Raw genomic sequence first — 25,708 nt, forward strand, 5'->3', positions numbered from 1 at the left:
TTGTTGGAGGATGCATCATAATACATTTCAAAACTCGATGACGTGTTTTCTCTAATTAGGGGAGGCTGATGCAAGACATGATGTTACTTATTTATGAAATTTTCTTATTAAATCTTATGGACAGACTTTTTTATGTTTTTAGGGTTTCATTTTAAAAGTTTATGTGCATTATTTTTTGATCTTCAAATTCATAATTATAAGCATGATTGACTTTTGAAACCATCCTAAATATTTTTGCAAGGAACTACATTTTACAAAATTTTGAGATTCAACTTTACTTTCTTTTATGAGGCTTTGTATAAAATGCATCAACATATACGTATCTCTGGAACAGGACCACCATTTACGCTCCCCTCTCCATCACAGGCAAAGGAGACTTAGAAAAATGCCATAATACTTAGCTGTGATTACAATAACAATAAATTTATAATGATTACCTATTGCTACAAGTAACTCAAAGAAGCACTTAACAAGCTCATCAAGATCCTGCAAAACTTTGTTTTATTGTTTCATAAACTAGTCTTCAAATTGAATATAACCCATATATATATATATATATATATATATCTCTCTCTCTCTAAAAACTTGTGTTGGGGGGTGGCCACAATTCAATCGGAATTGGTTTTCAAAATGCGATGAAAAGTTGGGAATTTTTTTTTTTTTTTTGAAGTGGGAGACCACCCCAAGTAATAAATTGTTGCCTGAATCAAAGAGCAATTGCAAGCTTTCTCCTTTTGTGAATCCAATCTAGGAGTTTGGGAGAGGTTTTCCACCCAAGAATGAGTTGAAGAGGAGAAAGGCTGCTCTAGACTTGAAAAGAGGCACCTCATGACCTGCTCCTCTCACGGTAGCAAATGTCAGCCCTTCATAAACCTCTGTCCATCCTGCCACCTTCACAATTTACATACGACACGAATAAAAAAAAATCAAAATAGTTTCAATATAATGATTTATACATGCTTCTTCTAGATACCCAAAACCGTCAAATTACCGCAATGCTCGCATTTATATTCTTGGTTCCAAACCTGAAAGAGGTTTTTTTTTAAAAAAACATATTTCAAGTTTGGACTCTAAAAAGAATAACGGTATTTACGTCATTTGGCTTAAATGATTCAACTGGGCCAAATGATCTCATTGATCATTCCGATCCCAAAATAAAAACAATTTGGATTCCTTTTCAATAAAATTCGTGATGAGGTACCAAAGTGGAACGGGTTTTAATGAGTAACCACTTTCTTGAAAACATTTTTTTATTTAACCTAATGGATTTAACCACAAGGTTAATTTTCATCATTTTTCATCACAAGATCCTTTATTTGCCATATGAAAGTAGTCTCTACTAACAGCAAGAAGAGAACCATAATAAACATCATAAATCATATAAGAAATGAATTAGAGATCAAATCAGGAATTTATGCATGTCTATTAGCAATATTGGACCTAATTTCACATAGACATATATGGAATAAATTTAAAGAGTAAAGTTTTCAAAGGTTTTCTCACCTGCTTTTTAACATACCATGGGTGCCATGGTATCTTTGTTGATAGCCGGAGGCGTGCAAGTGAAAATCTAGTTGCAGTCACAGGAACAACAGAATCTACATCTCCACTGTGTGTGTGAGTGAGAGAGAGAGATTTCGACGTAAGATTCGCGATAGAAAATTTGACAAGTGAATATTTATGGAATGTAATTATGAAATATTTTGAAGGGGATCACACACCTGAAAACCCAAACCCTCAATCCGGCGGCGATCATTTCCTTGTAGATTGGTAGAATGGAATTAGCCGAGTCCTTCCAATTCCGGTTCAGAATTTCACTATTGTTGAACTTAATTAGGTTTTTTTCAAAGAATAAAAAAAACAATAAGAAAATTGTGCTCGCGCGCTTGATTTAGAAATGGAGACATTGGATATTTATTTGTCATTTATCTATGTTAGTGCTTGTGTTTTGTATGTGTGTGAGAGAGAGAGAGATTTATTCACTTGTTTATCCTAAATCCCAGGTGTGTGTCTTAGAGAGAGAGAGAGAGAGAGAGATTTTTCCACTTATTTATTGTAAATGTAGTGTTTGTAAACAAAATATCCACTTAAAATTAGAATATGGCCGCTTGTTTAGAGTGTGCGTGTGTGAGAGATCATATGGCGTAGTTGGTTTGGTGAATTGATAAGAGATCTTGCGGGGCATATTCTTTGTTTTTTTCCTGGCCCTTGTGATGTTACTACCGTCAATGAAGCTGAAGCTAAAGTTAGAGGCTTTTGGGAAGGCATTAAACTCTTGTCAAGATTTGAAGGAGCGAAGATCATAGTAGAGGATTCAATAAACATTATAGCTTGAAGGCTGACTATAATTTTTTATGAGATACGAGATATTCTTAAAACTATAACGTCTGAAGCTGATTGTCGTTGCTATTGGGAGGCTAATGCCGAAGCTGATTGTCTTGCAAAAGAGCGAGTACACCAATTTTCGTTGGAGATTACTGCCTTCCAATGACTTCGTTTTTATCTTGTAATCTATTTTCATGAAAATTCCTTGGAAATGTTAAAAACAAAAAGTGTGTGAGAGAGGTGTGGTGTTCTTGAGAGAGAGAGAGATTGTAATATACTTGCAAGCCGTCCATTTATAAGAGATATTGGTGGTGTTGGCATGAAGAGCCTTTTGAACATCGGGGCGGTTATAATATATTTCAGCATACTTCTCAGTGCAAGGATCATATCCTCCTCCTCGATATCCTCCAATAACCTTTACCAAATATTCAAAACTTTGATTAGTTAAAGGAAAAAGTATAACTAAGATGCAAGTTCAAAATTTATAATAAAAGGTTGTTTTGATGTTTGAAAAAAAGATTTCGAGTCCCAAAATAGTGTATCTTGCAACATATTATTTGGACCATCTATTTTCAAGCTCATATGAAAAATGTCCCTGACTAATTGGATTAACTTCATTAAAACTGGCCAACCTACTAAACTTACTTTTTACAAGGATGTCACAATTACTTTTTTCTATCAGAGTTCAAATTAGAGATGGTTGTGAACATGTCATTTACTAGACTCAAAGTTTCCAAATATTCTCGAACTTCACGACATACCTCAAGCTATCCAATTTGACATCTAATAGCTAAGAGTAATTGTAATCTCCTTATAATAAAGATAAATGGTCTCACAGTATACAATCTCTTATAAGCATCAACAAAAATACCTAGATTTCACTACCTAAAATAGCCAAAAGTATTGTAGATTTATCTCACATTTTTGCTAATTTATTCATTATCGAACAACTAATCATCATCACTATTCCTATTACTATTATGCTTATTGAAAGAAAACCATCTCGATGATTATCATTGTTATAGAACTAGCAAAATAGCTAAAATATTTATTTGCCGAAACTCAATACCGAAGTTTTGAAGCGAAGGGGTGAAGACAGTGTCCTTCTGGTGGTTGTTGCGCCATCAGACGAGTTGCAAGGGGGTGCATATATATTGTACTGATCGATGTTTCCGAATTCTCGACTCGTTGCATACGTGAACCAGCGATCACAAGCCCCTGTAAGGTTTTCAAGATGGAAGTCACAGGATTTTAGTATGTTCTTGTAGGTTTTATCAGAGATCATAGCATGGCTCCACCAGTATGTCACTGTCCCCAAGTTGTCATAGTAGTTGTCTGTAACTGCATTTCCAACCTGCAATAGTTTTGGAAATTTTCATACATTAATTTAGTAACATTTGTTTGGTCCTTTTCAACTTAAAGTTCATTCAAATCGCATGTGATTTTCTCATTATTTTGATCTATCTACCCTCAGAAAAGCCTTATTCTTAACTACCTTTATGGGCAGTCATGAAGATATAAAATTTTCAATGGCCATAATGAACTCTAGCAAAATGTAAGTCTTTTCTAATGACAAAGGTTTTCTAAACTTCCCCTACTTCAAAATACAAGTCTTTTCTAATGAGAAAGGTTTTCTACACTTCTTCTACAGCATAAGGTTTTCTACACTTCCTCTGCAGCATAGAAGATATATACTTTCCCCCATTAGTCGTCCAATTTAGATCATGTGAACCACTGTCCGTTTGATCTAGATTCGACACCTCAGAGAATTTTGTTTTTAGTTCCTTTTTTAAAAATTATATTAATAGGAAATTTGGTACGTGCCATCATCTCAATAGAGCGCACCAAAAAAAAAAACAGAAAAACTAAAAAGTAATTTTTTCAATAAAATATAATGACCAAAATACCCCTTGAAATTTTCAGGCGTATTTTGGTTATTTTATTTTATTGATATTTTTTTTTATATTTTTTTACAAATGCAAGTTTGAGAGAGGAGTGGCCGCCCAAATAGTTTGTAAAAAATAATTAAAAATAAAATAGTGTAGAGAAGTCAAATTGTGATTAGAACCATCTCAGCCGTCCGTTCAGAATGAAAGGTTAAATAGAGGAGCATATATAAGTTTTATGCAGTAGGAGAAACATAGAAAGCTTGCCTTTTTTTAATAGCTATAAAAGAAGTTTTTATTTATTAATTTTATTTATTTATTTTATTCCTTTTTTGTCTATCGGCTTTGCCTATCGGCGAAACCCTTATTACTGGGAGCATTGTGTGAATAAGTAGGGTTACATTCCCGAAATTGTGCCTTTGAATAATATATCTACCATTGAGCCAAACCTTTCACCACCCACTCATACATAACTATAAGCGATATCTTATCCGATATCTTATCCCAGGGATGAAAATTAATGTTATTAAATTTGCTTCGCTTTAGCTTTTCAGTTTTTAAACATAAACCAAAATGAAGAGAAGCCCGGTGCTGCTGCTTCAGTCAGATTCGGGCCACTTCAGATTGCTTCAGCCAAATTCGGGTTTGCTTCAACTGAAGCTTCAGGTTGCTTTGGTTAGAAAAGAAATACCTATATAAAAGTACTTGTTTAATTTTGTTTTTAATTTTAAAATTTTCCATTATATATATATATATACACCTAATTTATTTATATTAAATTTTTTTTAAAAAAAGGTTAGAAGATTTCTAAATTGGCCAAAGCACCAAATTGCTTCATTTTTCTTACCAAACCGAAAAAAGACTTCGAAACGAATATGACAACATTGCTAAAACAGTGGACATCCAAATGGGGCCTTAGTCATTTGCTTACAATTTCATTTCTTTCCCATGTATAAGTCTCTGTCTCACCCATATTCCGCTGATGTGCATGAATTGTATGAAATGCTAAACAAATATGATAATTAAAGAAATAAGTATTACAATGTATGACAAAAACATAATAATTATAAAAAGGAAGATTGCATAACGGGTTAAAACCCCGTATAAAATCATTGAGTGGTCAAAACATGCTGATTAACGTTTCAGGATTTATTTTTTTTATTTTTTATTTAATTAAACATTTTTTTAAAAAATATCTTCATATATACTCAAATTGCTCCTATTTAGGATTGGAAATCTTAAACAAGCAAACGCATTTCAATAATTTGACGTAAATAAGAGACGTCATCCAAATTATGAAAGTACCCCTGCTCGTTATGAGTGTATCGAATTACTAAAATACCCCTATTTATTTAATATTCTCAACCATAAAAATGAGCAATTCATGTAATTTTTTAGGAGGTCTATTAATTAAAAATAAGCTCTCCAATATTAATTGAGATCTTTTTGTTCCTTACTAATGTGAACTATACAAGTGTGCCATAACTATATTGCTTGTAATATGTAATGCATCCGTAATTAAAATAACTTTGGCTTTCATAAAAAGGACACACCATGAGTCCTAGAACTCATATGTGCATATGTGCTCCCTCTTCAAAACTAATTTTGAGATGGATTTTAGACCTACTCTCTTAGGTATATATGATGTCTAATATGGATTATATATATAACCAAATAAATTTTAAAACTAAAAAATACAATTTTTTAAAAGAAAATTTATTGACCATTGATTTTTATCCTTTTCAGAATGACTACGCTTGAGCATCCTTCTTTAAGATGGTTGTTTTATGCCTCAGGAAAGGCAACTATAGATATGCGCGCCTGACGCATAAATAACTTTTCCTAAAAGAATGCAACATTGCTTGCAGAAAGATCAGCAAACTCACATATAGAGAAAAAAAAATTACTCTTGAGTTATTTGTATTTACTATAATATTGGTTTGGAAGATGCCTCTAAATCCCCACATGCCCCAGATTTTTGTAAATGATAGAAACATCATCCACTGTTGCATCAAGTCAAGATTCAAGATCAGTGATCTAAAAATCATATTATTGCAGGAGTGAGCTCGATGTCTAGAGCCAGGCATTCTAGGGCCAAAAACAATAGAATCACCCAAGTCTCCTAAAGTTTCTTTACTAATCTTTCAATTTTCTTATTAGAAGTCAATAGCTCTGACTCAGACTCGCCCATATCAAACTTGTGGGACTCGGATCTATGTGAGACAGAGCCCCATTCCGATTCACCACACATGAATCAGTTTTAACAACAAAAATGGACCCAATCCCCCAAGCACCTCATTTGTTTTTAACCTTTTTCCTGCAATCGTTTTTGCTTTATCTTGTTTCATAGAGATGATGGATCTCTTTCTGACATCACAAAAATACCCTTTATCCTTTCCCTATTGGACTTAGGGGTGGCAAAATGTCCGGACCCGGACCCGAAAATAGTATTGGTTCATAGATACAAGCCCAACACAAGAATAGATGAAGTTTCCTACCATAATTCCTTTGAGGTTGATGCCATGCGGAGCCCTTGAGTTATATTGGAGAATCTGATGAGCCAATTGAGGAACGTAGTGACCAGCATAGCTCTCCCCTGTCAAATAAAGCTCTCTATTTTTGTACCGTGGAAAACGATCGAACCACCTTAACAAGAACTGCAAGGAGTCCTTGGCTGCGAAAATGGAAGAAAGAGAGGAGATGCTTAACCTCAAATACATTTCAAGTTCCAATTCTCTGACCTCAGTTCAGCTCAAAGTCAAGAAACAAGCAAACATGAATAATTAGCGAATCATGTAAAACTCTGTAGTTTAGAAACTTGGTACACCAAAAATTTATTCAAAAAAGGCATAGGAAATAAAGCTTAGATTAATAAGTGATGCAATTTATAATTCTGAATAGGTCAGTAATTCCTTTTAATACGATGTCATTGATCTTTATGCTAATTTAATAGAAATTTCCCTCATGAAACTCGCCATAAAACTAAAACTGAACGGGAAAACTGAACTGGACCCAATGGGCACCTTGAATTTGAACTTTGAGGGCAGCTCAAAAAAGTAGTCGTTGCATGATCACACGACTTGTACTCGTGTCATGTTTCAGGTCCAGTTGGGATTTGCAGCACCAATGTAACAGAACTCAGAGCTCTCCTTACAAGGGCTCTGCCTCATTCATGACTGTACCAAATGAACCATTCAGACCTTGCATAGTATGCATCAGATATTCATCAAGGAGACTCTTAAAATGTCATCAATGGTGTGCTCAGACTCGATTGGCCCCATGAACACTGCACCTCACTTAAGGAGAAAATTTAGGAACCTTTTCAGGTCGTTGGTTTGTTCATAAGTTCTCTACTAGAGAGAGCTTTCTCATATCGGATGGTACACCCACGGGAAATGGGTTCACACCTCTTTAGGTATGTAAGCACTTTCCCACAAGATAGCATTGACGGAATGCTTTTCGGGAGATATGGGAACCTGCTTTTACACTTTTACATGGAGGAACCCACATTCCCATGAACCAAACACGAAAAGTGGTGGTCTTATGGGGAAATTCTGTCAAGGAGAGAACATATATACAAACCAAATGAACCCCTTGATAGGTATGCACAACCAAATTGTAAACTTGGTCTTACGGCCAAAACACCATGCAAGTGCAATTTGTTTGACGGAAAAAAAAAAAAAAAAAAAAATCTCAAACCATCATCTATATTTGAGATCTTTGGAGCTCAAAAATGGTCCAAATCAATTCCAACTCCAAAATTGATTGAGGATTGTCCATTTTTTAGGATCATCCATTTTGATGGACGATCATGTGTACTATTTCAGAGCTTTTCGGAGTTCCAATTCATTATTTTTTTTTTTTTTTGGAGTTCATCACAATGTGACCTCAAAGATAAACCTTGATGTGGCCACAACAGTAGCATCAATACAAGAAAATAAGACGTGTCTTTTACTCTAGGGGTTGTAGTAAATATAGAGGTTGGGTTGAGAGAGATCTAGAGTTTGAATCCTTGAAGTTTGCATAAGAAAAAATCCAAACAAACTAACTTTTTTTCTAAAGGTAGTTCAGCGGGACCTCTAATAATAATAGAACTCAAGACATCATGTTGTGACGTCCCACCATCCTGACCACATAGCTTTGAGCCTCTTCCCATCTAAGGAGCTAACCTAGCCTTCATATAATACGGGCTCAACTGGGAATAGAAAAGAAAAAATACAAAGAGCAATCAAGACTTGCATCAATGACATAGGATAACCATATCTCTAGAGGAACAAACCAACAAAATCCTCTAAAATTTTTATGTAAGTAATAATGTCTAAAGCAAACCACCCAAATAAACAAAACAACATAGCATATTATATTCATAAATTCCTAATATATGTAGTTACAGCTAAAAAGACAGGTTTTGTCAGAGGTGTCATAGATTTACCAGTTTGAAGGTCTCCAAAGTTTGTGAGATCTGAGGATGTATTTGTATATGAGAAACCAACTCCAACTGGTGATTCAAGGAACAAGAGGTTTGCAACTTTGTTCCATGAGAACTTGTTAAGGTAGAGGCCTGAGGCCGATTTTTTTATTCGAAATGGCCCAATCTCTTCAGATGCACCATAAGCTATTGAAGAACACCCAGGACCTATATATATATATGTAAATACCAACCGAATTAGATCACAAAAAATAATTTTTTTTAAAAAAACGGAAAATAGAACGTTGCATGGGTAATGCCCAATGAACATAGGCAGTGGCGGTGTGAGCAACAAATAAAAAAAAGGAAAAATAATGACTGAAATAAAATGAAAATTATGGGCACTTTTAGCATTAGGATGAGGGTATGTTTGGAAAATGATATTGTTAGTTCAAATGAATAGTATAGTCCAAATTACCAGATTGAAGGATCTTGAAATGCATGTCGATTCGCTGAATTTTTTTGTGGACCTAAAATTTTGCATACACATGCACCTCATCTAGGCATTCCAAATGAAAATGTGAATATGCTCGGAAAATGTAGGGCAAAAAAAACATATCTGTCATTCTAAAAATTACCATCATCATCATTGTCAAAGCTTTTTTCAACCATATCCTTTTAAGCCTACTTCTTACTATTTTTTAGACTTCCACGTGAACTAAGCCGCACCTCCTAACAAGTATTGTATTGCGACTGCACCACATATGACTAGCCTACCTAAGTTTACTCTCTCTTATCTTATCACCTATTAGTCGCACACCTAAATTTTCTCGAATATATTGATTTCAAATTCTATTATTTCTTATCTCGTTACTCATTTATCTCAACATCATAATCTCCGCGACAATCATTCTATGGGTATATTGTTTTTCGACAACCCAACATTTTGTCCTATAGAACAAAGTTGCTCTCACCATTGTCCTATAGAACTTGTCCTTCAACGTCATTGGTATGTAGCGATCACATAAAATTCTGTTTGCATATCTCCACTCGTCTATCTAGCTCTATTTCTATATACGACATCTTCCTCAATCTCTCCAATACTGTTGTAGATTTAGGATTCATGATAAGTTGGCAAAGTTTAATGTTAGAAGCCTACCTAACACAACCCAACACCTTTACTCAGGCATAAGACATGGTAAGAGAAAGTTTAAGGTCTTCACCCTCCTTAGACTATATCATTCTAAGAATGGGTTAAAAAGTTAAAAATAAATAAAAAATAAATAAAACACTACGACAAGTGAAAAAAGAAGAAGAAAAGTTTGAGAGAGTGCGTGAAAATACTAAAGGGCTAAGAAACAATCTTAGAAGAAATTTGGACCTAATGGGCTAGAAGTTTAAGGTGGCTACCTCAAACTGGAGAAGTAAGGTGTATTTGCAAAATCCACTTAAAAAGGTTCTTTCGTTGTCGAAAAACTCTATATTGATCATCTAGACCTTGAGATGTATAGATCACAATCATCCGAGCCTTATTTGGGGTCAACTACATCCGTCATTTTATTTTATCAAGGCCGCACCCTCAGTCAAACCATATGTTATCATATCTCTTCTCACTACTTCAATCCATGTCATTTAGAGTCTTTTCATTGCCTTTTTAGAGCTTTCTACTAAAACCAAATCACTCATCTTAACCGGTGTTGTTCTAGGTCAGCGTTGTACATAAGTCTATTGTTTCTCATCTTGTCACGTATTGGAGCCGCACCTAAGGTCCCTCAGATATATTCAATCCGAATATCATCCTTTCTTGTCTTGTTACTCATCTATCTCAACATACTCATCTCAGCTACCATCATTCTATGTATACGAAAGAAAAATGGATTTCAAGTTCTAAAAGTAATGTATCTTGTAATATATTATCTAGACCGTCTATTTTCAAGATTCTTAAATGATTATAGATGTGCATGATCTACATCATTTTTTAATATTTAAATTTCATAACCGTAGGTGAAATAGATTGTTGACCATCATAAGGATTTCCAACACTAAAACAATTTTTTATTTACTGGAATCAGTTATTTATCACCGAAACTGGGGGGAGAGAGAGATCCCCATAACTACATAGAACAAGCCACTGAATTACTGGAATCAATCATCATGAGTAGACCTTTTCGGTTACTATTCACCAATTTATTGTTGGCTTGGCGACAAATTCTCTTTGCACGCATCACCATCCTCACCTTGCCAAAGCTCATTTGTTCACTGCAAGTACATAGGAGAGAGAAAAAAACTAGAGAGAGAAACAGACAAAAAGCTAACTGCTCCAAAATTTAGAAAATAAATGCATACAGTATTCAACATTTACTCCCTCTAGTACGACTTCATTGTATTGTCTAAGAACTTTGCCAACATCAATACGAGGAGAAAGGACAAAGAAAATTCATGTAGACTATATATGTGCCACAAAAAAAAATAAAAAAAAATAACGTCTTAAGATTGAAAAGAGGCTGTCGAGAACAATTAGATCTAAGTATTTAGAAACCCGAAACCTAATTTTCTTTTGATCAAAATTTCTCATATGACAATTCTAATTAGAGTCCAAAATAAAATTCAAAATCGAAAAAAACTCCTACTAAGTATGCCCGAGGGAGTAGATACACACTATGCTCTTTTGCAACGTGGATCCTCGGGAGTCCTCAACTCCCAATTTTCGATTATGAGATCATCGCATTCGATCGCATCGATCCAACGAAGCAGATTGAAACTTACGGCCATGATCATTTCCTATGAACAGGAGAGTCCAAAGAATTATGAAAAAGAGGAATATTTATTTCTCCTTTTCTTATTTTCTCCTGACTCGGGAACATGGAGAGCTGCTTTGCAGTAAGAGACTGAATTGAAGAAGCCTTAATAGGGGCAATTCCGTCATTATAGAATTTGAGGAGGGTCATATCTGTCTACTTTAAATAGATTGTACATTGTATCGTGAGGCTTCTCATTTGTCTTGGATCGTACATTTATGTGTCCATTTGGTCGACTACAAAATCTCTCTCTTCTCTTTCTCTCTCTTCGAGCAGAAACCCCTCTCTCTCCTCTTTCTCTCTCTTCGAGTAGAAAACCTCTCTCTCTCCTCTTTCCCTCTCGTCGAGTAGAAAATCTCTCTCTCTCTCTCTCTCTCTCTCTCTTCGAGTAGCCAATCTCTCTCTCTAGACAAACCCATCTCCATCTCCTTCTCTATCTGTAATACCACACACACACGTTATATCCACCACCACATGCTCTCTCTCCCTCTTCTTTTGATTGGTATCTCTCTCTAGCACCACACGCACAAATCTCTCTCTAACACCACGCTTAAAACCCCCTCTCTCTCTCTCTCTAACACACACAAAGGGAATGAATTCGAGGGAGTGGAAGGCATTTGCATCAGGAAAACCAACAAAAACAAACTATATTAGAGAGTGAGAAAGAGAGAGATGGTTTATGTCTGTTTCAGTGAAGACCGTGTGAGTGTATGTGTGTGTGTGTGTGAGAGAGAGAGAGTGCAACCTCCATTAAGCCATAGCACCAAAGGCCTGGACTCGGGCTCAAGCTCTGCTTCAGTAAGCCAATAAAACAGGGCTCTCCCCACCTGCTCATTCACCGTAACATAGCCTGAAAATTGCTTAAAACTCACTTCAGGCTGGCCGGGAAGCCGCAAAATCCTATCCTGTTCTTCTTCTCTCTCTACCCCGGAAGCTGTGCTTTGTTGTTCTCTCTGTACCCCAAGAACTTCTCCTGTGATAGAGGCAACGCAAAGGACAAGAAGGAGCGCAACGTGCTTGGCCATTGCTAAAAACTAAAGAAAAACAGAGGAAGAAAACAGAGATTTGAATAATGGGTTTAGCTGAAAAAGATGAAATTCTGATCTTTAATGCTTATTATGGTTGAATGCCGAAATAAAGAAGAGAGAGAAAGGACGTGGGCAGTCACATGGCCCTCGCATGCCCAGAAAACAGTGCGGGAAATCTCCATAACTCCTCTATTTATATCTTCTTTTGACCTATCTCTCTCTTCCCCTTTCTCTCTCTTACGTGGACCATCAGCCTTACATGCTCTCTATCCCCAACCTCTCCTTTTACACGGGCTTTAATTGTTAGAGAAAACCTCGCGATCTAATCGGTCCAGGCCCGGTTACACCTGCCGGTTCCGGTTTCGAGTGGTTTTGGCTATCGGTCAGTATTTTAAAAATATAAATTCAAAAATATATATATATAATTCTAAAAATAAAAAATTTGATTTGTAATATTTTTTAAGTACTTTTTTATATTATGGTAAATATTAAAAATTATTTTGGTCATTAATACTCACATTTAAAATCTATTTTTCATTAATTTTCAACTTCATTTATGTGATATATTTTAATCATTATTTATAGGGTGTGGTTTGTATAGAGCTTAGGTTCTAAACAATCAAACTAGAGCCTACCTTCAAATAGTATCGAGAAATGTAGTTTCAATACTGAAAATATTTGTGATAGCCTTAAAATATAATTTCATCTTTATTTATAAAGTTTAAAACTTAAAAAATAGTGTAGATTGATAGATCTATGAAAACTTGAAAATCTTGAAAACTGATGATCCAAAAATGTATTACAAAATACACGATTTTCAATACTTGAAATCCATTTTTTTTCTCATGTCCATGCATCTTGATGTCGAGATGATGAATGGATATTTAACATCTTTTAAAAAAATTTTTGAGGTAGGCTCAAATTTGATTGTTTAGAGCCTCGGCTCTATATAAGCTTTTTCCTTTTTTATATATATATTTTTCATATTTTAGTAGTTTTTTTGTTTTGCATCTTATTTATTTTTTTCAACAATATTTTGGTTGCTCGGGATTTGCCCAGTTAGAACAGTTGAATCGGCCGGTTTACCGTTAGGCCTGTTAAACCGCTTCCTACGCTATGTCCGGTTAACCATTCTGGTTCAATTTTGCCAGCACTGGGCACAACAACTTAAAAAATTAGGGCTTGGATCACAAAATGTGTCTCCGTGTACGGCCCCACAAACACAGACCTAGTTTTTATTTTTTTATATTTTTTTCAAAAGTGATTTATATACGGATCTTAAATTTCTTTTCTAAAATATAAAATCCTCTTAGGTAGAAATTACAAATAAGGTCGGTCAGGCTGTCCTTTTTTATTTTTTTCAAAATTGTTCTTTAGTCTAAGGATGGAATCCTCTGTCTAAATTTTAAATTTTAAATTTTAAATGCGGGTTGATCAAGCTTCTTTATAATTTCCACCTATAAATAGAACATTTTGTATTTTAGAAAAAAATGTAAGGTTCATAAGTAAATCATTTTGTTTTCAATTATTTTTCTTTAATTTTACTCAAAGAACTCAATTCTATTCAGGCGAGAGCTGAGCTTGGGCCTAAGTCGACCCTCAAGGGAATAAGGCTAGTCTAGGGCCACGGCTGGCCCAGCCCCATTGCCAGCCGGGTCAGCCCTAATTAGTTCCACAAGTCTCTCTCCCCTCATATCTTTGTCTCACACCAATCTCTCTCTCTACCCTTACGTCCCCAGGTAGCATTGCATACTCTCACCTGAGGACCCATATTTTTTGAAGTGGAGGACGTGGCCCTAGCATGTTTGAATGAATTAATTAACTGTTTATTTGCCTAACCACCAAAGTTAACTCCAATGCTTAAAGCAAAGGAAGATTTTGGGTCCTTTGACTGAACGGTCCTTAGAGAGAGAATAAATGTTTGATTTAAATCATTAGATACACTAAGAGAAAGTCTTAACAATTGTTCGCAAAATCGTCCGATCTTCCAGTTCGGTTTTACCAACATTGATCTCAACATTAAAAAATAACAAAAGTCATAGAGAGAGAGAAGCCCCTTGCTTCGTGTCCACGCGGGGTGGGGAACCTAAATCATGGAAAGAGAGAGTTCATTGTGGAATATGCAGAGAGAGATTATGATTTTTTATGTACTGTGTTGTGTTGTGGAGAATGAAGGCAATGGAGACGGTTGTAACAATAATTGATAATGATGATATCTTTACCTTACAAGCAAATACGGGATTGTAAATTATTTGCTTGCATCTCTCGCTATACAACTCTTACTATTTACGGTATGGTATTTAAAGGTACATTTAATCATTAACACCATCGTCACTCTTTTCTTTCTCTCTCATTAGCTGCCTCACGGATGCTGCCGGAATAAGTGTTCTCTTGTTTGTCTGTCCAGCTTCCGTTCCTTGAAATGATCCCCACCTCTCCCTCTCCTTCTTTAAAATCTAAATCATAGAAGCAATATTTGTTTCGGAGTTTTTGGTTTGGTGAGAAAAATGAAACAATTCGACGCTTCAACTTATTGAGATAAAAGACTTTATATTTTTTTTAAATATAATAAATTAAATATTTGTATATATAAATAATAAAAAAATTAAAAATTAGAAGTACGTTTTTCTTTATATAGATATTTTTTTCTTAGACTGCAAAGGTCGAAACTTCGATCAAATCAGTTCGAAACGAACCCGAATCTAACCAAAGCGGCTTGAATCTTAACCGAAACGATAGCACCAAGTTTCACTCTAAGCCTAAAATCCGAATGTTTTGGACTTTTCGACCAAAACGAAGCGAATCTTTCTTTTTGTTTGATATTGGTCATGACGTTGATGAAAACGCATAACAAAATCTAGAATCCTCGAATTACTCAGAATTGTGAAAGCACCCCTAAGCCAGGATTTTGCCTCAAGGAACAAGTATACAATACCCTTGGAAGAGCAAATGAAATCTCTCTCTCTCTCTCTCTCTCTCTCTCTCTCTCTCTCCTTTTTAATTGGAAATAGAGCCTAGGACGTTTGGTTAACACTGATGCCTTGACCCCATTTCCGAATTTCAAACATAGTCCTTGGGGGACTTCAAAGAATAACATCCTAAAAAGTGAATGTGGAGCATCCAATTTTCAGACATTGAGATTTAAGCATTACAGAACTTAAAAATAAATTCCTTTTTAAAAATAATCATTCAATGGTTCTCAAGTTGATCTCAAAATTTTAGACTAAAATCTACTTTACTTTTTTCCCGAAGTGCAAGTGGATAATATATTCCTAGGGGAGGATAAAATATGGGTTGAAATATTTGTTTATTAGGCACTTTGTGCAAGTTCTTTGTCTTGTTATTCTTCGAAAGAAAAAGTTTATATAAGGTTGAGGTCCTAAATTATCAATAAAAGCGTAACTCAAAAATTTATTAGAAAAAATTATTTAGCTGTCAAGAAACCCCCAAACTTGATCATCTCGACCTTGAGATACATGGACCTAAGAAAAATAGATTTCAAATATTGAAAATGCATCTTGTAATACATTATCTAGACTATCAATTTTAAAGATTTTCATGAAAAAAATTTGAGGCCATCATAAAAAAATTTGATACTGAAACGACATCTTTCAACATTATTTGAATGTGCACTTTACTTTGATTGTTTAAGGCCTCAGTCCTATACAAACTACACCCTTCTTCCAATAACCTCTTTTGGATAGTTTGTGCTATCTCTCTCTCTCATCTTATAGTGTGTTAATTTGGAATCTTTAATTCATTGGAATAATAAATCATTTTCAAACTGGCGTATGCTAAGTTGCAAGGTCTGTTGATTTGGAGTGAGAAAGGTTTGGGAGACACTTTATCAATAGAAGGATATTCAATGAATGTCATAAATTGGCGTTCGAAAATAGCTATGCCTCCTTAACAATTGAGCGACGCTTGGTTAAGAATAATGGATCTACTTTCGCACATGGTGGTTGGTTTTCACCATGTTTATTGTGAGGCTAGTGACGTTGCATATTCCTTAGTTGATTCTCCCATTACAAATTACTCCTGAATAAAAGTTAAGCACTCTTTGTCGGAAAAAAAAAAAAAAAATTCATTTACAAATATACTAGTGGGTTGAAATTGCCAATAGAGCCATACAAATAATGAAAACCTATTGACCAAAAAAAAAAAAAGCTCTTGAAACACACTCTCCCGCTCTCTCGCCTCTTTGAACTACCTTTCTATCTTATTCTTCAAATGGTCCCCCTTTAAAAGAATACATCAAATCATTTATATAGATAGAGAGCCCTGTTAATTTAAGGACGTGGCTTGTATAAGGTTACATCTTTATTTATAGAAATAAGAATTCGATATTTTAAACCGTTCATTTTATTTAGACAATATAGATTTGACACATCTTTTAAGAATGTCAATACTTGATATGTCTTTTAAGATAATGTCTACTCTATACTGTCCAAATAAAATGGACGGTGTAGATTAATGCATCCCTATTTCTAGAAATAAGATTGCAGCTTTATCTACACTTTTTCATTCAATTAATTCCTCTAATTAAGGAGATAGATAATAGAATTCTACCGTATTACATGGACAGAGTGGCACAAGAATAGCGCAATCTAAATAAAATTGGATACTATTTATTTTTAACACAAAGAAGTCACAATTAGGGTTAACAATGGATCGAGCAGCCGGCCCGATGCAGTCGTCCCAACCCTAAAAAAGGAGGGCCTAGTCACAAACTGAGGGTTGGGCTAGGGCTAGTGCCAGCCCGGTTCATCCATGCCCAACCTCTTTTTTACTTGTTTTCTTCTTATTATTTCTTTTGGCTTAGCCTTATAGGGATAAGGACCATGCCAGAGCTAAGGTTGTCCTAGACCAAGCCTGGTCCATTCCACTTTTAGTTAGAATCATTTTTGTCATTCAACTTTTAAATCGGGTGGTTGTGAGTACGTCATTGACTAGACTCAAAGTTCAAAAAAAAAAAAATCTCAAACTTCATGACACACTCTAGGAGTTATTGTGGGCTCCCCATGAGAAAGATAAATGGTTTTAAAGTATACCATCCATAAAATTAAATAGAGAGATTGACCTATTGCAAAAGAAATACCAGGAAAAGAGAGATTAATCTAAGTAAAAACAGACAGGCATTGTCTATTGGGAAAGTTTTATGAAGCCTTGCGACATTATAAAGTTGCACCTCAAATCCCGTTGGAAACATAGTTATGGTAGTAGAATAACATTCTTGGTTTGAAAACAGGTAAAATAAATAAATAAATAAATTCAAGGTGCAGTTACTTTCACACTACCTCTTAGAGAAGCGATTTTATAGGTTTACTCACATTCTCATTATTTTTCATGTTTTTTCTCCCTTTTTTCCCTCTTTTGGACTATTTGTCTTTATTCAAGCACGCTTAATTTTCTCTTAGATTATATTTTCTACAAATTTAAGTTTCTAGTGCAGCAAACTCTTATTGGACACATACTCCCTCAAGCAAACTCTTTTGGATTATTTGTTGTCTTTATTCGGATCACGCTTAATTTTCCAAAAATAAAAATAAATATGAATGTCTAAAGACTTAGAGCTGACCAGTGTTGAACAAATCGAACCAGACCCGGAAACCGGCCAGTTCACCTTTGCCTAGCCGGGTAGGTCCTGAGTAGGCAAAAAAGTGTTAAAAAAATTCAACAAATACAAAAAAAATCTTAAAAAAACTATAAAAAGCATATTTAAAGCATAATTAAACAAAACACATCAAAATGAAATTGAAAAGCAGAAACAAAATGGATTTTAAAAAATCGATAGGTGCTAGAGTATTTTAAAAATAATTAAAAAAAGAAAAAAAAATGTAAAAATAAGTATTCATGGCTAAATACATTTTAATCTTTGCCAAAATGCTAAACAAATACATTACAAACAAATCTCTTATTTTTTGAAATTTTCATATTTTATATATATTTTTTAAATAACCTGCCGGACCACCTAAAGCCGTCAAAATCGGGACAGGCTGATTTTTCTAATTCTGGATTTTACCACTATACATTCTCAAAACATTTTTCAAGCCCAGTGGCCTTTCTTTTCTTTTGAAATTTATTGGAGAAGGTTGCTTTCCCAAAAAGAGCTAAAATTTCGAGAAAATTACATAAAATCCCCAACAGTAGGCTTTTTGGACACTTTACCCCAACTTAAATTTTCTTAGCATATTTTTCTCAAAAATCAAGTTTTATAGCAAATACCCCCAATACAAAAAGTTCATTTTTTTTTTACGAAAATACCATTCCCGTACATAACAAATCATTTCGGATCCCAATAAAAAGAAACGCCGGACCCGCGGTTGTAATTGTCGAACCCATCCATTCTGCTGGCCTGGAACTGTACACTATCGGGCCGCCTAGTCCAGATACAATTTTGCCATTCCATCGCTCACAAATGCCAAACCACTCATTAATCCAAAAACAAATGCCGGATCACCTTCCAAACTCCGGACCGCCATGATGAAGTGCCGGACCGTTCCAAATCAGTGAATTAAGCACTGGACCGCCTCATCCAAAATCCGGACTGCCATGGTTAGCGTGTGAGGTAAGGGAGGGGTATTTTAGTCTTTTTTATTCATTTTTTTGAGTTGGGGGTATTTGCTAAGAAACATAGTTTTGGAGAAAAAGTTGCTAGGAAAAATGAAGTTGGGGCAAATTGTTAAAAAAGTCTTGGGGTTTTATGCAATTATCCCAACAATTTCATCCAAGGGTGTCAATGGAAATATGCTCGCATGGAGCACATAAATGTTTGAAAAATACCCCATTTCTCCATTTAATCTAGTTTTAGAGGAATGAGAATGCATTTATAAAAATGGCCCTTTTCTTGGTGGACATGCAGGCCCGCAGTCTGACTGTCTGTTGAAAAACTCATATCCCATTAAATGTTAATCTATCTAATCCTAGGGCACCGACACACAAGAAAACAAAACGAGAAACCAATAGTGAAAGAGAGGCACCTCCTCAATGGAAAAGAGATACCCTTGCACACTAACAACAGAGAGCAAATTGGGCAGGTACATGAAGCCCTGCATGCCCGGACGAAAATTTAAAAAAATCGCTGATTCAGATCAAGAATTATTAATCTACATAAGATTTAATAACTCATGGGTCGATTCTCGATTTTCCATTTTCTATCCTATTTAAAATATTTCTCATGTACATTATATTTGTGTATGATGATTTAAATAATCAAACAAACATGGTACATATGGGAAAGACGTATCTAAGTTGTATTTTTTCGTTTCTTTTTTTTTTTTTCTAAATTTCAATTGGATCGTTGATTTGGTCGATTCAGATCAACCAATTTGTTGGATCAATCTACTTGCAGGCCAATCCGCGGAGCAAATTCATTTTTTTTTACTGTTGTATAGCATTCCCTAGAGGAACAGAGGACACAACCCAAAGGAGTGAGAGAGGTCGCATGAAAGAGAGGAACCTTATCTTTAGGGTGAGAAACTCCACAACTAGAGAGAATAGGTAGGAGTAGTCTTACCAGCATTTATTTACCTTCCCTCTAAGTCAGTCATTTATTAAGTGAATTTGCATGCTTTGGGATATTTAATGCATGGGTCAGGCTTCATTTATTTGTGGGCGGAATCCACTCAACTTGTGTAGCAAGACGAGGTCTCGTGGCATTTATTTGGAAATGATGCAAGGCATTCACGAGATCTGCTCCTTCCCTCCCTAGCTCCCTAGGGTCGGAATGGATTGGGTCGGATCCGGGGCGTTAGTTATAAGTTAGACTTGGATCTCACCTGGACCTGACCAAACCTGATAAGATCTAAATTGCATTTAGGCTCGAGCTGGATCCGACTCGACCCAGGTCGAGTCAAGGTCAAATAGACCCAGACCAACCTGTTGGGTCCAAAACCCAAACCTGATCAAGTCCGCAGGTTGACCCGACCCAATTCCCACCCCGTGCCTAGACCACTCTAGGCCTTCAAGTACTTCCAAAAATTTGGAGGATTTAGGGATAGGTTAGTTTCTCTACCCCAAATTTTTCAAAGAAAGGTCTATGAGGATTTAAGAGGTCACCAAGGTTTTTCACACGATGTAAAACACATCTTAAGTCACTGAAAATACAGTTTTGGTACATCCATCTTTGTGCAGCTTTAAACATAGTGTAGTTCCGATGATTTATGAACAAGTGAAAACGGTGAGAAAAAATAAATAAATAAAATGTTCTATTTTTAAATTGAGAAATTTAGTTATATCCGATATTCATGACCACCATAATTGGTATTTAGCAGTGATTTAAAAAATGTCGGGACAGTATGGAATCCCCTGATCCAACCAGGGAAATGTCACCCTGTTGCGATTATGCATATATGTAGGAAACCAACAGAGTTGAAGGGAACTGTTGGTTCCGCACCATAAAACGACGATTCTCTACTATAAAACAGCGTTTCGAACTGTCGATTCATCAATCCGGATTGATTTTTGGACGGTTACGTACTTTTTCATGTGTTTGTTTGCTAGTTCATTGTTTTTTTCCACACAGTAAAACAATGATTTAGACACTTGACTCATCGATCTGGACCGGTTTTTTGGGTGCTCGATCCAGGTCACAGATCTGGTTTTTAAATCACTGATATTTAGTATTTATGAAAGAACTCGTTTTTTTGGGTTGCTATGTTTTTAGCTTTCCCAATATCTAGATGGATTTTGTTAGGTTACACCACTTGTGGTGTAGACCCTCAAAGTGCTTAACATTTTTAGACATTTAGATACCCTTATCTTAAGGTATAATAACTTTTTGTTTAAGGGTATTTTAAGTAATTAGTCAAGGGTAAACTAAAAATTCCTAATAGAAACAAAATTATTTATTAATAATAGTGGATAATGACATTACCGATATGGTATGTGACATCACCCCATTGTTTGCAAAATCGCCCGATCAAACCGCTAACCGTCTGGTTAGATAGGCCGGTTCCGGTTTTGGGCAGTTGGAGTGATTAACTGGTATTTTTTAAAAAAAAAATCAAAAAAATGTATATAAATTATCAAAAATAAGGAATTTGATTTGTATTACATTTTTAAATATTCTTTGCATTATGGTAAATATTAAAAATTGTTTTGGTCATTGACACTCACTTTTATATTTTTTCATCCTTTTTAAAAATAGCCCTTGGAAAATATAAAATGGATTAAAATCTATTTTTTCATTAATTTCAACTTCATTTGAATGTGTTTTGTTTTAATCATTCTTTATATTCTTTTTATATTTTAGTTGATTTTTTTTTTTTTATCAACACTTTTTTTACCGTTCAGGACTTGCCCGATTAGAGAGATTGAATCAGCCGGTTTATCGGTTAAGCTGGTTAAACTGCTTCCAGGGCCTTGTCCAGTTAACCGTTCCTATTCGATTTTACGAACACTACATCACCCACAAGATGCATTAATTGTTTTTAACTACTAATAGAATGTTAATATTCTTTTATAAAAATATCTATGCTACCTTTCTAAATGACCAAAAATGCCTTTACTTGAAAAATTTTATATCACAATTCAAGGGTATTTTAGTGTCAAAAAATGTTGAGCACTTTAAAGGTCTACACTACCAAGTGATGTAGCATAACAAAACCCTATCCAAATATATACAACTAGTACTTGGGGCTTTAGTAAAAAAAACTATGGCGCCATCTCATCAAATCAAAATCCAGATCATATAGGGTGGGTCATTTACCCTACAGATCCGTGTTGGAATGTTGGGTCGGCAATCTAGATCGGTTCAAATAGATGATATAGAAAATATTCAGAATAGATATAATAAAATAAAAACTAATAAAGGGATTTATAGGTTGGAGATTTAAAAAAAACACAATAAAATATTGGATAAGTTTTAAAAAAAGGTATATAATATAGAAGGGAGGAATTTTCAAATCTTTAAAAAAGGACAAAATACAAAAAAGAGAATTTTAGAAGAGAACCGAGTGAGGACCCACACCACCCTAGAATTGGTTGGTTAAGTTCCGACTGCTCCTCCATCGTCGGGCTTTAAAACTTAGAAGCCTTGATGTCAAGATTTGGAAAGAAATAAATTTCTATCGCAAGGAAACCCGTATAAATGTCACCTCAACATGCAATATGAATTGCGCATTTCAGTAGGCCCCAATTAGTGATATTTTTTCTACTTCTCTATCAATAAAAAGATAGAATTTAAGGGGGAGCACTCTGCATGTGTAGGGGCACACAAGCTTATGCATCTCTTGGTGCAAAACTCAAGGGTAACTAGTATCTAGCTGATGAGGAATCGTACCAGTACAAAACGGTGTTTTAGTAACTTTTGAGAGTACACACATCCCAAGGTTTTAATAGAACAAGCTCCCACGGGAGCTTGCAAGGTTTCTAACTCCCACGGGATCATACTATGCATTAACTCCATCGAGTAAATGAGATATTTTGAAATCTTTTCTATTTGAGTTTTTTTTTTTATGTCCAACTAAGAATAACTAGAGGGTGTTGTTTCTATAAGGTTGCAACTTTAAACAATCCAATTAAAGCGCACCTCAATTTTTTATCTTAACATGTAATTTTGGCATAAAAAATTCTTTGGATTATCTCAAAATCTATTTTCATATCTAATTATAAAATCTCAAACTCCAAAAATAGTTAAAATCAAGTAAATCTATAAATATGTGAAAATCGTGAAAATTGACGGTCAAGATAATGTGTTGCAAGATGCATTATTTTTAGAACTCAAAATATTTTTTTCTTTTTTTTTTTCATATTCATACATCTCGATGTCGAGATGATCAATTAAATGGTTTTCAACATTAAAACAACTTTTTTCGATGGACTTTTGAGGTACATCTTTAGTTCTACATTTTAAGGTCAACCTTATATAAACTTTTTCATATTTCAAACCACTAAAGGTAGATTTTGAGTTCTTCAAAACACCTAGATCTTACCCTCCAAAAATTGGATGTTCCTTTTTCCTTCTCAGGATGCTATTTTTCTCAAGCATATAGAACATGCAATTTGAAAGTTTCTTTTTTTTTTGAGGTTAATGGCTGCACAGCCACCTTGGAACCCTGCAACTTCAAGAACCTAGGTCCTCATTCTAGTCTAAAACACGAAAACTAACTTTCAAGTAAAAAACCTAGGGCACCCTAGGTTGAAAACCCCCTCTTTCAAGTCCAAGCATAACTTCTCTGGTTCAAGTAAACTTTATGGGTCGCTGAGAAGGACACCTTGCCATCTAAGTCTAATATGGGCCCCAACTTTAGATGCCATGCCCATGGACCTTGCTCACATCAACTGGTTTTCCTTTGCTTTCATTTACACTTTTGGTACTTCTATTTCATTGGAATTTAAGGGTGAAATCCTGTTTGTAAACGAGTGGCAAAAGGTTTGAAGTCTGAAACTTAAAAAGCGTGTTCCCCAAACATACCATTTTAATGGGCCCTAATGCAAGAGTGGGAAAAGAGAGAGGAGTGTGTTGAGTAATAGAAAATAACCTGATAGTTGTCATTGGCCCAAATGTTTTGGACCTCTTTTGTTATTATCAATGATTTAAAAAATGGATCAGTGAGCAGGATGAGGCATCTTTTATAATCAATTTTTTAGGAATATCTTTCATTCTACATTTGAATGTTGCAACATTATTTAAAAGAAAAAAAAAAATTGAGTCCGCTATATAATGTATCGTGCAACATATTATCTAGACCGTCCATTATCAATATTTTCTTGTGTTTATAAATCTACTTGATTTGAACCATTTTTAAAGTTTAACATTTTATAATTAGAGATGAAAGCATATTATTGAGCCATCCTTTGATATTTTAATATCAAAATTACATTTATGATAAAATTTAGATGTGCACCTTAATTGGATTGTTTAAGGTTGCAACCTTATGCAAACTACACCTCATATATATATATATATATATATATATATATATATATATATATATATATATATATATATATGAGAAAAATACTATGCAACGCCTATAGGCGAAAATGAACAGTGATTTCGCTTATGCTCTTCACCATCCAAAGTTCATCGTACGGGCACAGTTGTCCGATAGTATTTTAAATTTTATTTTTTTAAAAAATCAGAATGATCTAAAAGTTGAATCATGTGTTCATAAAAAATAGAAAATATAATATAAAAAAATAATTAGTAAATATAAATTAACCAAAATAACCCTAAAAATTTATGGGGGTATTTTGGTCAATTTATATTTCACGAAATATTTTCTTCATATTTTTATTAGGTGAGCCTCAATAAGATATACATACACTTCAAATTTTAGATCATTCTGATTTTTAGAAAAAAAATTAAAATTAAAATAGTACTGGACAATCATGATCGTGCAATAAACTTTAGACGGTGATGAGCATAGGCGAAATCACTGTTCATTTTCATCTATCGACGTTGGGAAGACTTATATATATATATATATATATATATATATATATATATATATATATATATATATATATATATATATATATATATATATATATATATATATATATATATATATATATAATAATCATCATTTTAGCCTTTTCCTAATTAATTGGGGTCGGCTACATGAATCCTTGTTCTCCATTCTTCTTTATTAAAGACCATATTCTTAATGAGGTCATAAGTCCTCGTATCTTTTCAGACTACTTCCAATCACGTCCTTTTGGGCCGACCCTTTGCCGTTTTCAGTCCTTCCACTTGAACTAATCCGCACTTCTTAACAGGTGTTGTACTTGGTCGGTGCCATATATGGCCAACCCATCTAAGTCTACTCTTTCATATTTTATCGCCTATTGGTGCCATGCCTAAATTCTCTTGAATAGATTCATTGTGAATTCTATCTGTTCTTGTCTTATCACTCATCCATATCAATATCTTCATCTCAGCTACACTCATTTTATGGGTATATTGTTCTTTTCCGCCCAACATTCTTCCCTATAAATCAAAGTTAGTCTCACCGTTGTCATATAGAACTTGTCTTTCATCCTTATTGGTATGCGGTGATCACATACAATTCTAGTTGCACATCTCCACTTCGTTCACTCAGTTCTAATTCAGTAAGCAACATCTTCCTCATTCTCTCCATTTTCCTCGATTATCGACCCAAGATATCGAAAGTGTGGTCTTTTTTGTACTTCCTGACTGTCAATCTTAACTACTTCCTCATCTCTACTCTCATTACTAAATTTACACTCCACATACTCTGTTTTAGTCCGACTAATTTTAAGACCTTTGGACTCTAGAAAATCCCTGCAACATTC

The 25,708-nt window shown here is 34.6% G+C and overlaps 1 protein-coding gene across 3 annotated transcripts; it reads right to left on the bottom strand.

Moving 5' to 3' along the window:
- Nucleotides 1-374: 374 nt before the first annotated feature.
- SCPL25 (serine carboxypeptidase-like 25) lies at nt 375-12,612 on the bottom strand. 3 transcript variants are annotated; one of them, XM_088849422.1, is made up of 9 exons: nt 12,163-12,612; nt 10,784-10,878; nt 8,644-8,847; nt 6,710-6,885; nt 3,395-3,679; nt 2,604-2,740; nt 1,722-1,817; nt 1,504-1,609; nt 375-891 (listed from the first exon to the last, which is right to left on the bottom strand). In XM_088849422.1, the coding sequence occupies exons 2-9, from the start codon at nt 10,869-10,871 to the stop codon at nt 748-750; spliced, it is 1,236 nt and encodes a 411-aa protein (XP_088705548.1). In that variant the 5' UTR covers nt 10,872-10,878; nt 12,163-12,612; the 3' UTR covers nt 375-747. The 3 variants fall into 3 exon arrangements, with proteins under 3 accessions (XP_088705548.1, XP_006845845.2, XP_020523838.1); XM_006845782.4 differs by lacking the exon at nt 10,784-10,878; XM_020668179.2 differs by lacking the exons at nt 8,644-8,847; nt 10,784-10,878.
- Between the last annotated feature and the right edge of the window lie 13,096 nt (nt 12,613-25,708).

Source organism: Amborella trichopoda, chromosome 10, assembly GCF_054954075.1.
Source record: "Amborella trichopoda isolate Santa Cruz 75 chromosome 10, AtrichopodaSantaCruz75HAP2 v2.0, whole genome shotgun sequence".
Taxonomy (NCBI): domain Eukaryota; kingdom Viridiplantae; phylum Streptophyta; class Magnoliopsida; order Amborellales; family Amborellaceae; genus Amborella; species Amborella trichopoda.